General features: G+C 43.9%; 1 protein-coding gene across 1 annotated transcript; it reads right to left on the reverse strand.

Moving 5' to 3' along the window:
• Window positions 1-355: 355 nt before the first annotated feature.
• Window positions 356-6,973, reverse strand: LOC311121777 (uncharacterized protein). The gene is made up of 2 exons (XM_084196227.1): window positions 2,332-6,973; window positions 356-1,515 (listed from the first exon to the last, which is right to left on the reverse strand). The coding sequence occupies exon 1, from the start codon at window positions 5,811-5,813 to the stop codon at window positions 4,410-4,412; it is 1,404 nt and encodes a 467-aa protein (XP_084052353.1). The 5' UTR covers window positions 5,814-6,973; the 3' UTR covers window positions 356-1,515; window positions 2,332-4,409.
• Window positions 6,974-16,001: the final 9,028 nt, after the last annotated feature.

The following is a 16,001-nucleotide window of genomic DNA, read 5'->3' on the forward strand; positions in this document are numbered from 1 at the left end:
CATAACAATTGTCTTCTTTTTGTTAAACTACTTTATTACTTAGCTATTTGTGTATATTTTTGATCATGTGTATTGCACTGTTGAGGAGAGCTTGCAAGTAAGCATTTCACTGTACCATTTACACCCTGTATCCTGTGGAGGTGACGAATAAACTTTGATTAGAAGATTAATGCACCATTGATATCAGCTATCATAGTCAAGATAACGGTGACTGACTTGACCAGCACTCTCTAGCCATCATTGACATTGAGATGAACTTGCCTAAATGTGAAAATACAATATACATCACGATCATAACTAATTAAAACTAAGCAACTGCGTTAACTCTGCATGATTTATTTTCACAATGAGAGGGTTGCACCGTTCCTGGAGGTACTGCAATACCAGGTCGATGCGTGGAGTGGACGGAGCAAGCCCCTATTCCATCTCCCTATTCCAAAAATCAATTTAATATATGGTCCCCAGATAGGGGACGTATCAGATATTAAACTGATAAGAACAGATTTTTCTTTTGGAAAAGTTTTTATTGTACAATTCCTTTAAAACAGCTCACATTTGAAATACATTTACACACATAAAAACGGCATAAAGTGCATTAAAACCAGCATTATATTACAGTTACATTTTAAAAGGTACATGTTGTTTATTTAAAACAATAAAACAATCCTACATAAAAGTACCTATTCCTGTAAAAGCCAATTTGTAAAAGCCATTTTAAAATGTGTGTACATGATTTAACAAAGTTAAAACAGTTTTTAAGACATAAAAAGCCTGTCAAAAAGTCACTTTGTTAAAAAAGCTGTCTTCGGTCCTTTGTACAAAAACGGGGTGAGTCCTTATCGAAAAAGCCTCCTCCTGCTCTTCCTGAATCGACTCCGTACCCGTCCGTCGGGGCCCAGAGGAGACTCCTCCCCTAGGCGCATCGCCCTAGGCGCCGCAGCGCTGTCAGGCCGTGGCCGCCGGGACCTTGGGTGTTGTGGGGGACCCTTCGCCTGGGGTCGAGGCCCCCTGTCGTTCGTACCACCCCAGGGCTTCCGTGGCTACTAAAGCCACTGCCTGGGGGGTGGTCTCTACCTGTTTCCCTACCAGCAGGTTGCGGGAGGACCACAGTGCGTCCTTCAGACACGTGAGGGTGGGCCAGAGTTTTGTGAAGGCCTTTTTTGTTATAGGCCTTCGGCCCACCCCATACAGCACGAGCTGGGGCGTTAGGTGCTCCCCTGCTGGCAGGCGTGGGGAGATCAGGGGGCCTGCTTCCTTCCACAGGTCCCGTGCGGCTCTGCACTCCCAGAGCAAGTGCCTCACCGACTCCTCCTGGCCGCAGCCTGGTCGGGGGCACGCGGATGTCCTCGCCATGCCCCGGGAGTGCATAACGGCCCTGACCGGGAGGATCTCGTGGGCGACCATCCAGGACAGGTCACGGTGCCGATTCAGCAGAGCAGGATGGGACACGTTGCGCCAAACCGTTGAGGGCTCGCCTACAGCAAGCCCGCGCACTGGACACACCGGTTCCCGTTCCTGCACAAGAGAGAGAAGAGAGCGGTGTTTTGTTAAAACAGTGACAGGCTCCTTTTCCAGTTTAAAATGTCTTAAAAACGTTCTGAGCTGTGCATAGTGTGTGGGGAGCAGGAAAGAGACTGGGGCTCGCAGGTCGACTGGGATCAGCCTCAGAGACCTGAGGTAAGATCCCAGCCAGAACCGTGCGAGGGCCTGGGTCTTGTTGTTGACCGGGGAGGTGGCAAGAGTAAGATGTAACGCTGTGTAGCGGCTGCCCAGGAACAAGTAGAGGTCAGGCAAGCCTTTCCCCCCCTTGAACCTGGGCCTCTTTACCACCTCCCTCCTCAGCCTCTCCCACTTGCTTCCCCACAAAAAATAAAACAACATCCGGTCCAGAGCTAAAAGAGTTTTTCGTGGGGGGATAAAAACAGAACTGATCAATAAAAGCACAGGTAAAATCACAGCCTTGATGATTAAAACCTTGCCCTCAAAAGTCAGCTGTCTCAGTCCCCAAAACCCTAGTCTCTGTCTAACTGTCCCTAAAGTCCCGGTCCAATTCCCACTACCACCTCCCTCCCTGTCAAATTTAACCCCTAGAACCCTAATGTCCGTCATCCTGACAGTCAGTGGTAGTCTTGTCAAGTCGGAGTCTGCCCACAGTCCGAAAAATTGGGCCTCTGTCTTGTCTCTGTTCAGTCTCGCCCCAGAGGCTCGTCCGTACCAGTCAGTCCTGTCCAGAGTCCTGTCAACAGATAAAAGGTCAGTGCATAAAATGTTGACGTCGTCCATGTAAAAAACGCACTTGGCGGTCATCCCCCCACTCCCCGGGATACCCACCCCACTGATCCGTTGGTCCCTTCTCAAGACCTGTGCCAGTGGTTCTATGCAGGCCACAAACAGGAGGGGAGATAATGGACATCCCTGACGGACGCCGCAGTGTACTCCCACTGCTCTTGACAAATGCCCATTTACAAGGATTCTGCTGGTGATGTCCCCATACAGCAATCCCACCCACGCTAGAAACCTTTCAGGAAATCCCATTTTTTGCAGTACCTTGAAGAGGTACTGGTGCGAGACCCGATCAAAGGCTTTCTCAAAGTCAAAATTTAGGACTATAAGCCGCATGTTTCTGTCTCTCGCATAACAGATGGCATCTCTGATCAGTACTAGGCTGTCCGTGATCTTCCTTCCCGGAATGGCACAGGCTTGATCCGGGTGGATCACCTCCCCTAAAACAGAAGACATTCTGAGTGTTAAAATCTTAGTAAAAAGTTTGCAGTCAAAGTTTAAAAGGGTAATCGGTCGCCAGTTTCTAAGGTCAGTCCTGTCGTTTTTCTTGTGTAAAAGAGTCACTATCCCTGTTCTAAAACTGTCAGGTAGTCTGTCAAGATGTTCAAAGTCAGTAAAAAGTCAGAAGTTCGTCGGCTAAAACATCCCAAAAGGTCAGATAAAACTCCAAAGGGAGGCCGTCCTCCCCCGGTGATTTTCCCCTTTTAAAATGTCTCAGTCCTTTGTCGAGTTCGGTCATTGTCAAGTCTTTAGTTAAGTCGTCTGTGTTGGGTAAAATTTTGTCAATGTATGTTAAAACGTCCCCCATGGTTTCCTCACACACTTCTTTTTCCCCAAACAGTTCCCCATAAAACTCCTCGACTACTTCTTTAATTCCCTCTGTGTCTGTTTTTAAAAACCCATCTTTATCCTTTAACCCTGTCATTATCCTACCCTTACTATCTTCTTAAAAAAGTATCTTGTGCACTTCTCCCCCTCCTCTAATTCCCTTTCTTTACTTCTTAAAATAACCCCCTTACTCTTCTGTTCTGCTAAAAATGCCATCTCTTTCTTAACTTCTTTTATTCCCTGGTTAAAATCAAAGCCCTGTTGATTTAGATTAAAATAACGCTCCAGTCGCTTCTGCAGTCCCAACATGCGTCTATCTTTTTCTTTGCTCTTTTTCTTTCCTATCTCTCTAAAGAAGGTCCTCGTCTTACCCTTCACCATTTCCCACCACTGTGCTCGTGTGTCAAAGAAGTCCTGTAGCGTCTGCCACTGGCTGAACTGCTCCCTGTACTGGCTAACTACTCTGTCATCTTCTAAAAGGGAGCAGTTCAGTTTCCAGGGCCCTCTTCCTACAGTCACACCCGAAGTTAGTGAAAGGGTGCACGTCAGCATCACGTGATCTGAGAAGAAAGCAGGGGTTATTCTAGCATCAGTTGGCGGGCAGTCGCGGGTAAACAGATAGTCGATGCGAGAGGCTCTGGTGCCGTCACCACTGGTCCAGGTGAAGCCCTCCTCTCTTGGATGCAGGGTTTTAAAACAGTCAGTTAGTTTAAAATCCCTGCACAACCCTTGCAATAAAACACTAGACCTATCTACTTTAAAATCTTCTCCCGCTCCTCTCCTGTCTGCTCTACTTAAAACACAGTTAAAATCCCCACCCACCACTAGAGGATCCCTCCCCAGCATGTGGGACTGCAGGTCCTCTAAAAGTGCGCACCGGTCATGTTTGTTATTAAAACCATATATGTTCAGCACGTTAAAATCCCTCCCCATAAAAGTACATTTGGCTAAAAGAGCACGTCCCCCAACCACCACTGTGCTCCCCTTCACCACCACCTGTGGATTCTTAAATAAAATAGCAACACCATCGTTTTTGTTAAAATTGGATCCACTCCAAATGGAGGGCCCATGCTGCCACTTCTCCTCCCATTTCCTGTAGGAGGTTAAAAAAGGTAGACCACACTCTTGCAATAAAAACACATCTGAATTAAAACTTTCTAAAAAGGCTAAAACAGATTGTGCTCTTAACTCGGTCTTGATGCTCCTTACATTTATGGTGGTGATGTTAAAAGCCATAAAAGAGGTTAGTAAAAACAGTGCTGAAAAGAAAAGAAGGCATTAAAACAGTTTAAAAGGGGTTATTTAGAAACTTTCTCTCTCTCCCTGCGGGGTAAGGGGGGGTGGCAGGGAGAGGAGGTAAAAACAGGGTTTAAAAACGATTCTTGGTTGGGGGAGTTTGATGGGAAGACCCTGGACTCATCCTCCCCCTGGGAGCTCTCCCACTCCAACTTTCCCTTTTTTTCCTCGCCCTGTTCGGGGTCGGAGAGCTCCTCTGCGTTTCTCTTCCTTTGGGGAAGGTGTTCGCCCAGGGTCTCTCCCACCTCTCCCACACTCTCCTCGCTTGACAGTGTCGTTTCCGACACTGTCATCATGCTGTCCGACCCACTTGGGGAGCTCTCACTCACCATCTCTCCCGAGCCGTCTTTCTCGGCCCTTTCTCCTTCAGGGGTCGCTTCAGTCTGGGGCGGGGGGGTTGGGGTGGGGAGGGTTTTTGCCTCCACTCCCACTTCTCCCACCACCGCACCTTCCGCGCACTCCACCTTGTCTACCACTTCCTCCACTACTGCCACCACTTCCTCCACTACCGTCACCACCTCCTCTACTACTGACACCACCACCTCCTCCACTACCGCCACCACCTCCTCCACCACCTCCTCCACTACCGCTACCTTGGCAACTGCCGCTTCCTTCTGCTGGCGCTCGAAAGCCCGGTCCGCAGCCGCCGCCTCCATCCTGCCAGCCCTGACCTTATTGGCCCAGGAGGAGGGGCAGCTGCGGATGAGGTGGGACCGCTCGCCACAGAGGTTGCACGACCTTCCATTCGTGCAATCCTCGTAGCGGTGGCCCACCTCCCGGCACTTCATGCAGACCACCTTGTCACAGGCGTCTGCTAGGTGGCCATGTTCACCACACTTACGGCACAGCTTGGGCTGGTCCTGGTAGTGAACATGGCCCCTGTTCTCTCCGAGGACTATGGTGGATGGGATGGCTTTCAACCCACCATAGCCCCCGGGATCCTCCCTTTGCTGGACAGTCACTCTCCAGGCCCCTGTCCAGATCCCGTCGGGATCCTTCACCTGGGTCAGGGGCCCCTTCACGTTGCAGTACCTGTCCAACCATACTGCAACGTCCTCCGGCTGTACCGTCTCATTGTACATACGGATAATAACAGTTTTAATGCTATTATCCGTCAGCTTGATCACCTCAAACATTGCTGCGAGGGATCCCTGCTTGTTCTGGGCGTTCTGGAGTTTCCCCCAGAACTCCCTCAAGAAGCTGGCGCAGGCGAAACTGACATCAAAGCCCTTCCCATACGGGAGGGTTAAAATGCAGTTCACCTGCGCAGGAATGAAGCGGAGTTCCTTTTGGAGGAATTTTCTGGAGAAATCCAACCGGGATAACTCCATTATTTTTCCTCCCTTCTCCTTTAAAAGGAGGCGCACGGCGTGGTGCCTCCGCATGCCAGCCTGTGCTGCTGACATGATGGAGGCCCACTCCCTTTAACCCAACACCAGTGATAAAAAAAAAGACACAATAAAATAGTGGGGGAGGCTGGCAGGCCCAGCTATGCTAAGCTAACAGGGCCTACCGATTCCCGGGACACAAAACAAACTACCTAGCACAGCACCCAACTAAACTTATCAACAATAGGGAAAGACTGTGGGGGGAAGGGGTTTTAAACTAAACACAAAAGGACACGAGGATGGGAAAAATAATAAAAAACACACCAAACAAACAAATTTACAGGGGCTAGGAGGCTAGCAGGCCGCACTAGCAAGTCAGACCAAACTGACAAGCTAGCAGGCCGGGTGCTAAAACCTCCCAGTTGACAAAACAAACAAACAAGCAAACAAGAGGGACACGAGGGAAGGATGGGAAATATAATACAAAAAACACACCAAACAAACAATGTACAAGGGCTAGGAGGCTAGCAGGCCGTGCTAGCAAGTCAGTCTAAGCTAACAAGCTATCAGGCCAGATGCCAAACCTCCCAGATGACAAAACAAACAAGAGGGGAAAATGGGTATAAAACGAGGGAAATAATATGGATGGGGTGACAGGACACAGAAAAAACCAACAAATATTCACAAAACAGGCCAAATTGAGGGGCGAGGAAGGCTAGCAGGCCTCACCAGCAGGCCAGGCTAAGCTAACCAGCTAGCAGGCCGGCCAGCCAACAAAATGGCCCCCCAAGTGAACACAAAAGTCAATAAACAAAAAAAAACAAGACAAGGGAAAGTTCAGGGGATGGAAATACAATTTGAGGGGGTATGGATGGGTTACAGGGGAGGTACAATACGAACAGAAAGGGACAAACAATGCCTGCCAAGCCTAAGGGGCGAGGAGGCTAGCAGGCCAGCCAAGCTAAAAGCTAGACAGGCCGGCTAGCCAGCAAGCCAACCAAGCTAGCAAACACAAACAGAAAACAAAGGGATAAAACTAAAGGGAAACTAGGGCTACAAGAGGATGGGGAAACACAAAGAACAAATAAGAAAGATAAGAATAACAAAAGAAACAACAACGAGCAAACACAGAACAGATAATATTTTTTTGGGTTTTTTTTCTAAAGTAAACACAAAAAACACACAACAACAACAACAACAACAAGCTAACACAAAGAAAAGAAATAAAGAAAGGAAGAAAACACTTAACTCACCCTACAGATGCTGGTGCACCTGTAGTCCACCACCAAACCACCACCTACCAGGACAAAAAACAATATTGAAACAGAAAAAACAATTTTTAACAAAAGCACAATTTTCCGATCGCTTCTCAAAATCAAGCCCAGTAAGATACTACACTTGATCTTAGCCAAAAGGCCGAGAAGCGATACCGCAATGCTTTCGGGAGGAAGGTGCCGTTCTCGGGCACGTCATATTCGATGACGTTTACACAAAACGTAGCTCTGTAAACTGTCCGCCAAATATCAAAGATAATGATTTAAAGAAAATCGTGTCATAGATTGGGAGTTGATCAACGTTGGGAATAACCACTTTTGACTGTTACAAAGTAACAAATTGGTAGGATCGGAAGTCACGTGGTCATCTGACCTCCAATCGGAAATGACAGAAAGTGTTTATAAATTAAATCCAGATTAACAGCTACATCGGAATAATAATATATGAAATACGGGTGGGGGAATCAATTTAGAGATAATAATATTGACCTAACATTTGATCTTATATCACATATCTCTGGTAGCGTTGATGCCACAAGGGAACTGAAGCAATTGTCCACTTGGAGGCGCAAGTGTTCCACCGACCGTCGGGTTTTCCAAGCAGTCCTGTGTGGTCCATCCAACTACATTTGAATGTTGAACCACTTCACTTCAATACATCATCAACGCAAATAATATGAACAATAAAAATAGCCTGTCTTTATTAATAATACCGTATATGTAAGTTACTTAGTTGGTGTCTTGTGAATCAACTGGTATGCCAATAGATTGATTGATTGGTATGCCAATAGGGTTTAATATTTCCCCGGTGTTTTACAAATGTTCCATCCCGAGAATAAATCACTCTTCTCCCGGGTAACCCGGTATTTTCCACCAAAACCGGAAGTGTCATTCAAAAGCATTATAACACTTATAAATGTCTGGATTTAATTAGAGCTTTGATCAGCATGAAAATACAAACCTGATGCTACCTGAGCCTGATCAGACATATATTAAATGCATTTTATGAGCCCTACATTAACAACATTTAATGAGCCCAAGCCCCAAAAAAGGCCAAATGATTGTGTGGTTTCCCAATAGGTCCACCAGGTCCTCACTTACAATGACTTTAAAACATTGTTGCATTTAAACTTTGTATCACCAGTTAGTGTGATGAACGTGATAAAATATATTTGCAATGGGAAGTAATAGCTGGTTTGTTAATTTGATTTTGGAAATGAAATGGTTGTGCTATTGTATTGTTCTGACTTCATGGGGCCTACTGGAGTGAATGGGCGGCTTATTCTCTAACATTATTTGATGCTGTGTGAGTCTGCTGTCTCCTGGCCATCAGCCCTGTCTCTGTGTTTGATCAAAACTGGCTCTCCTTCAGCGCCATGGAGTGCACAGGTATTACGGTTGCTGTCCTTTCAGCGCCACAAGCCTTTCACCTTTGATGTGACACTGTTGTTGTCTCTATTGGTGATAGTGTGATAGTGGTGCTGGCTACCATAAGCTGTGCAAACAGTGCATTATGTTCAATTCAAATCAAATTGTATTGGTCACATATACATATTTAGCAGATGCTATTGCGGGTGTAGCGAAATGCTTGTGTTTCTAGCGCCAACAGTGCAGTAGTATCTAACAATTCACAACAATACACACAATACACTCAAATCTAAAAGTAAAATAATGGATTGAAGAAATATATAAATATTAGGATGAGCAAGGTCGGTGTGGCATAAAATAAAATACAGTAGAATAGAATACAGTATATATACATATGAGATGAGTAAAGCAAAAATATGTAAACATTATTAAAGTGACTAGTGTTTCATTATTAAAGTGGCCATTGATTCCAAGTCTATATATGTAGGGCAGTAGCCTCTAAGCTGCAGGGTTGCGTAACCGGGTGGAAGCCAGCTAGTGATGGCAGGTGAGTTACCGCCGCTCTGATATCTCTAAGTTATTTCCGGCTGTAATGTAATAACACAAAAAAAATACTGGCCAAATAATGTAAGAAATACTGCAAAGTTGCTTAGGAGCTAAAAGCAGAGCTGCCATATCTGTCGGCGCCATCTTCAAAATTCTATGTGTCATGTTGTGTCCCATGCGGGTTCTGTCTGTGTGCGTGGCAGCCCGAAGCGCGGCCTGTTTGATTCATTCATAATGTCATCAAAAAGCATTGCTCCTCCTTCACTAGAACTAGAATGGGCCGACTACAGAATATATAATGTCTGGCGTATTAAGTGATGCTATGTTTTCTGTTATTTTCATGACATTTTTTTTGATTCAACGTATTGGTAGATTTTTGGTCCCTCTGAAGGCCTAGGTCCTATAGTCACGGTTCGCCACTGGATCTAAGTGAAGGCTTAAATTAAACCTGGCCAGACGCAGGTTTATCTTCAGATTAATGGATGTTGGCCCCCAGGTTGACCTTGGCAATGAGAGAAAATTGATTACCTGGACTATTTCAATGATCTCAGAACAATTAGTGTTTTATCTGCTATATACTTCTTTTGATTATTTCTCAAGTGGATGTAAATTCTGGTGTTGGCAATCATTTGGAAAGGTGGAATTATTTAATATTATGTTATATTAGTAATACAAATAATAACAATGTATCAAAAGGAACAATGTATTTATACCTCTAGATTTTATATTTTATTATGAATTCGTTTTATTAGCCATTTACCAAACGTATTACTGTGTTGATAATTTATTTTAAATATTGATAATGCTTTTAATATATATACAGTACCAGTCAAAAGTTTGGACACACCTACTAATTGTCACGGTTTCGGCCGAGACTGCTCCTCCTCCTGGTTCGGGCAGGCTTCGGCGGTCGTCGTCCCCGGAGTACTAGCTGCCACCGATCTATGTTTCATGTTCGTTTGGTTTTGTCTGGATGTTGTACACCTGTGTCTTGTTAGTCCTCGTTAGTGTCCTATTTAGTTCTCGTTGTGTGTGCTTGTCGTTGTGTGTGATTGCGCTTCTGTTTCGTGTTTGGAGCTACATTTTTCCCTCCAGTGTTTTGGAGAGGGTTGTTTGCACATGTTTGTGCGTCATTTGTTTTGTCGCCTGTGTGCGTCGTGCTTTTTGCCTTCAGGCTTATTGTGCTTCTGTTGTATATATATAATATATATTGCACTAAAGCCTTTGGACTGAGCCTCTGCGTCCTGCGCTTGATTCCCACACCACACCCACCTTCAGCACGCCTTGACACTAATTCCAGGGTATGCAGAAGATAGCCTTATTTGGTAAAAGACCAAGTCCATATTATGGCAAGAACAGCTCAAATAATCAAAGAGAAACGACATTCCATCATTACTTTAAGACATGAAGGTCAGTCAATCCTGAAAATATGAAGAACTTTGAAAGTTTCTTCAAGTGCAGTCGCAAAAACCATCAAGCGATATGTTGAAACTGGCTCTCATGAGTACCGCCACAGGAAAGGGGAAGACCCAGAGTTACCTCTGCTGCAGAGGATAAGTTCATTAGAGTTCCCAGCCTCAGAAATTGCAGCCCAAATAAATGCTTCACATAGTTCAAGTAACAGACACATCTCAACATCAACTGTTCAGAGGAGAGTGCGTGAATCAGGCTGAGGAAGCTATTGCAGTGGATGCCCCTCAGCCTGTTGAGATACAAAATGTTGTTCGCTATTTTAGGGATACTGATACACTGATTGTAAAGAAGGTGGATTTTGTGACATTTATTGCGCAAGTGAGTATTTATACTGCCCAAACGAACAAGAAGTCTAAGAAACTGGACATACTGTAATTGTATGTGCGGCTGAATGTTTTTTTGAGTCTTCAGGAATTAACAGCCGAAGCGTTGCAGGGAATCCTGACTGAAGATGTTCCCCCTCCCAGGCCCCTGAGTCTGTGTAGGGATGTGATTTGGATTGGACTGGGACTGAAGGAGTCGGTTGTTTTTTTGTTGATCTGTTTTTGTATTTTGTGTGATGACGTGAGTCCCCCCTTGTATTTTTTCTCCAGTTAACTAACCATACAGTAGGTTGTGGCAGACAGATAATGAATGATTAATGGCCGTATGAGCTCTTATAAGGTCCTTACTACTGAATAGTGTCAGTTCACATGACATTTGTGTGAACGTCATTATACCAGAGAATAATAATTAATGAGTTCATCAGCCCCAATAGATGTTGCTATGGTTACAGGTGCAAAGTTTATGGGCGTGTGGCAGCAGTGTGTTGGAGGGATATTCGTCCCGTGTAGCTCAGTTGGTAGAGCATGGCGCTTGCAACGCCAGGGTTGTGGGTTCGATTCCCACACACAGAGGGACAGGCCAACGAGTGATGTAAGGTTGGCTTCTTAACGTTCATAGCAATGGTTATCAACTGTACTGCAGAGATGGAACGTAAATCACAGAATATAAATGTTGTGGTGGCAGCTGCAGAGAAGTATTTGGGTATACGAGATCTGATTTCAGAAGAGCTACAGGGTGTGTTGAGGGGTGGTGTCCCGCCTTCCCATTCCGTTGGCATGGTGCAGGAGCAGATAGGGTCAAAGTAGTGGAATGGGGTAGTGTGTTTTTAATTAGTGTAGAGTTAGTTGGAAAGTATTTTTTTATTTGGGGGGGGGGGGGGGGGGGGGGGGGGGTGTATATTTTCATTTTTTGTGCAGTCATTTTTTTCATTTTGTATTACAAAGTATAATTGATTTATATTATAGTCCAGCTGGGGGCGGTAATGCAACATATTTGATGCCAACCGCAGTTAAACTCCAAAGGAGAAGAAGTAGTAGTTCCGGGCAGGCGCACACCATTCTTCAGAATGTAGAAAGCGCCAGAACTGTGCTGTCAAGAGGATAACCTTTGTGTCTGTTTGTATTTATTACTAGAGGTATGTAATAGCACGTTTACACTTTATAATATCGAATGAACATGTCATAACATGCTAGTTAACAAATCTATCAAGATATTACCACGTTTGGTGATGGTTGCTATGTGTTGTTTTTGTGTCAAACCGAGTGAATGAGAACGCGAACAAATATTTTACAAGTCACATAGCTAGAGATTTGGGGTTTGTCTTTTTGAAAGTACTGTACGTCAGTTGTATGTATGTAAGTATGCCATTTAGCAGACGCTTTTATCCAAAGCGACCTACAGTCATGCGTGCATACATTATTATTTTATTTTTTTAACGTATGGGTGGTCCCGGGGAATATAAATACCTCTTACCAGTAGCGGTGCATGGGTAACATTACTGGGGAAGCAAAAAACACATTACAACCTATGTGTTGTGATAATTGGGTTGTTTGAGCTATAACCTGTTAGTTCATATGCCTTGCCACCGTGATATATAGGCTGAAGGCTGAGACAATAAGAAGACACAGTGGCAGAATCAATTCAACCACACATTTGTTTCATTACCAAACCGGAGAGCAACATCTGTCAGGTGAAGTCTACAAAACATATTACATGTAACAAACAGTTACATGACCTACAGCATGGTCAAGCAAGGTCATGTTTCCGACATTTTCAGACTACTAAACAACTATTGATTTAGAACAATGGAGAGTTACCACAAGTCACAAAGAAAACAGGAGCTGCCTCTACTATTCCAGCACATTTACATTTACATTTTAGTCATTTAGCAGACGCTCTTATCCAGAGCGACTACAAATTGGTGCATTCACCCTATAGCCAGTGGGATAACCACTTTACAATTATACGCCAAGGCTCTTCGCACTCTGGGAGGAGGACACAACGGAGTTGTCAACCGTGATGGCGAGATCATGGAACGGGCAGTCCTTCCCCGGGAGGAAGAGCAGCTCCGTCTTGCCAGGGTTCAGCTTGAGGTGGTGATCCGTCATCCATACTGATATGTCGGCCAGACATGCAGAGATGCGATTCGCCACCTGGTTATCAGAAGGGGGCAAGGAGAAGATTAGTTGTGTATCGTCAGCGTAGCAATGATAGGAGAGGCCATGTGAGGATATGACAGAGCCAAGTGACTTGGTGTATAGCGAGAATAGGAGAGGGCCTAGAACTGAGCCCTGGGGGACACCAGTGGTGAGAGCACGTGGTGCGGAGACAGCTTCTCGCCACGCCACTTGGTAGGAGCGACCGGTCAGGTAGGACGCAATCCAGGAGTGAGCAGCACCATTTCAATATTTACATTTTAGTCATTTAGCAGACGCTCTTATCCAGAGCGACTTACAGGAGCAATTAGGGTTAAGTGCCTTGCTTAAGGGCACATCGACAGATTTTTCACCTAGTCGGCTCGGGGATTAGAACCAGCGACCTTTCGGTTACTGGCACAACGCTCTTACCCACTAAGCTACCTGCCGCCCTACAAATCAACATCATCTATGCTTGGTCTAATACAGTGACAACTAAAAGATACCAACAACTATTTAGTGCAATCAACGTAAGATAAATATGATGTGGCTGTCCATGGCACTGATTTCTGTTTGTGTGTGGATGCGTGCAAGTAGAACAATCATGTCTCCCCCTACTGGTAGAGAAACGCCAAGGCCATCCTCCTCTTTCATGTTGCCTAAATGGTCTATGAGGGTTTTAGTTTTTGTTGTCCTAGGCTACCTGGCTAAAATGCTTGCTCGCTAGCCTGACTTCCTTTCATTAAAATACTACAGTTCATTCGGAAAGTTTTCAGACCACTTCACATTGTTACGTTACAGCCTTACTCTAAAATTGATTAAATATTTTTTTCCCCCTCATCAATCTGCCCATAATGACAAAGAGAAAACAGGTTTTTAGACATTTTTGGAAATTGCTTAAAAATAAAAAACATACCTTATTTACATAAGTATTCAGACCCTTTGCTATGAGACTTGAAATTGAGCTCAGGTGCATCCTGTTTCCATTGATCATCCTTGAGATGTTTCTACAACTTGTTGGAGCTGTGGTAAATTCAATATTAAGCACAAGTTTTAAATCCTCAAGGGATTCCTGCAGAGCTATAAAATCTGACTGTAGTTTGGATACAGCCAGATCAACAGTTGGGCCGATAACATACATAGTAGTATAGATGAAGTTAAAAAATTTTTTTACAGATTGACCAATGGTGTTTATATAAAGAGTGACGAGAACAGGTCCCGAAATCGATCCCTGTGGTACTTCAAGAAAATAACTTAACCCTATCAATCACGATGGCCTGAGTTCTGTCACTAAGACAATCATGAAACCATGAGCAGGCGTCAGAGCTCAGGCCTATCGAGGACAATTTATTCAACAAAATAGCATGATCAACAGTATCGAAAGCTTTTGACAGGTCCACAAACAAAGCAGCACATTTCATTTTAGTGTCTAAAGCATTGACAAGATCATTAACAACTAAAGTGGTTGCTTTAATATTGCTATGCCCAGGCCCTGATTGGTTTAAATTCAAAATGCATTTCTCAGAAAGAAAAAAAAGTTGTACATTTACCAAGGATTCAATCATCTTATCTAGACAAAGAAGCCTTTGAACTGGGGCGATAAATATTGAGATCACTACTAGCTGATTTCCATACTTTTTGAATATTTCCTGATAACAATATTAAATAAAACATGTGGGTTATTGAGCCAACAATGATGGGCGCTGCACATGTAAGCAGACAGGGATCCAATTGGTCGCCCCTTGTGGATTTCTTGTTGTCTAAGCATCCAGGATTTATTTTTCTGTAAATAGCCTAAAAGAAAAGCTTTGGCTATAATTTTTCTGAACATTCAACCATTTTTCCCTATCTGCATCCAGCCCAATATCATTGTGAATAGGCTTAGAAGTTCTTTCAAAGAGAGCCCTCTGAAATAAAATGGTGGTTAAATGCATCAATGATGCCATTTTGTTTCTCGTCATGAGGCCAGTCTCTGAATTTATTTGTTGTGGAAGAGGGGAGGAATTAGAACCCTTCAGGTATTTGACAGTTTTCCAGAATTTAGCCGGGTTCCCATTACAATCCGAAAGAGCGGTTACATAATAATCAGATTTAGCCTTTCTGATTTGTCTTACACAGTGATTCCTCAGATGCCTAATAGCTTGGCAGTCCGGGCCTAAGCCTGTGTTCCTGGCCTTGACCCAAGCATCATCCCTTTTTATTAAATACTTCTGATAATTCTGAAGTGTACCAGGCATTCGATCTACCTTTAACCCTTCATTTTTTTGAAGGGAGCATGATTATCCACAATAGTATTGAAGACAACAGCAAAAAGGCTCAATGCTAAATCCGGTTCAGAGATAGCTAAAATACAATCAAGGTCACTAAAATCAAGGTCTTAAAAAGCCTGTTCACTGACATTTTTTAAGTTCCTGATGATGACACGAGGCATAGAGTTTTGTATTCTCAGATCTGTAACACAAACAACTGATTAATGGTCACTATCTTGGGTGAAGACACCAGTAGAAACATTTCTCTGGTGTATTCGTTAAAATAAGATCAATCAGAGTTGACTCTCTTATGCGTGGGAATACTTGGGAACAGATTTCCACAATTAAAATCACTTGGAGCTGATTTCCTGGTGTTTTTACAGTCTTATGTCCAACAAAAATTCACAAAAATATAAAAAAATATATATTTATATACACATCAGTCTACTTCAGTCTATAAATAAATAAAATATTTCAAAATAGGCTACTACACCAGAAAGCATGATTTGGCCACAGAGGATCATTCACTTCTTTAAAACATGTAAAACCATTCATATTGCCTAGTCAGAAGGACCTGAAATTTGGGCAGCGCGCTGGAAATACCACATAGATGATTGAGTTGCGACTGTCAGTTAAATATCGCAATATTTCATCACAGTTTGGAAAGCAAATGGTTATTGCTGTAAAGAGAAGACAATGAATAGTCTCTAATCTGTCTTTATAGTTAGTCTATAAATTCACATCTTAATTGATTGAACAGTATAGCCTTTTATGTTATTGGCTCCAGTGGAGAGCATCGGCCATATCCCCGGGGAGCGCATATTCACTCTATCATTGTTGGGTCAGTGCCACTTGAAAGTTAGTTTCCTCCTCCAGGTTAGATGGATGTCATATTGT

The sequence above is a fragment of the Coregonus lavaretus genome, assembly GCF_964263955.1.
Source record: "Coregonus lavaretus genome assembly, contig: HAP1_SCAFFOLD_312, whole genome shotgun sequence".
NCBI lineage: Eukaryota > Metazoa > Chordata > Actinopteri > Salmoniformes > Salmonidae > Coregonus > Coregonus lavaretus.

Bases quoted from the DNA above. Each gene is read 5' to 3' on its own strand.
- LOC311121777 (XM_084196227.1), bottom strand. From the start codon at position 5,813: ATGTCAGCAGCACAGGCTGGCATGCGGAGGCACCACGCCGTGCGCCTC.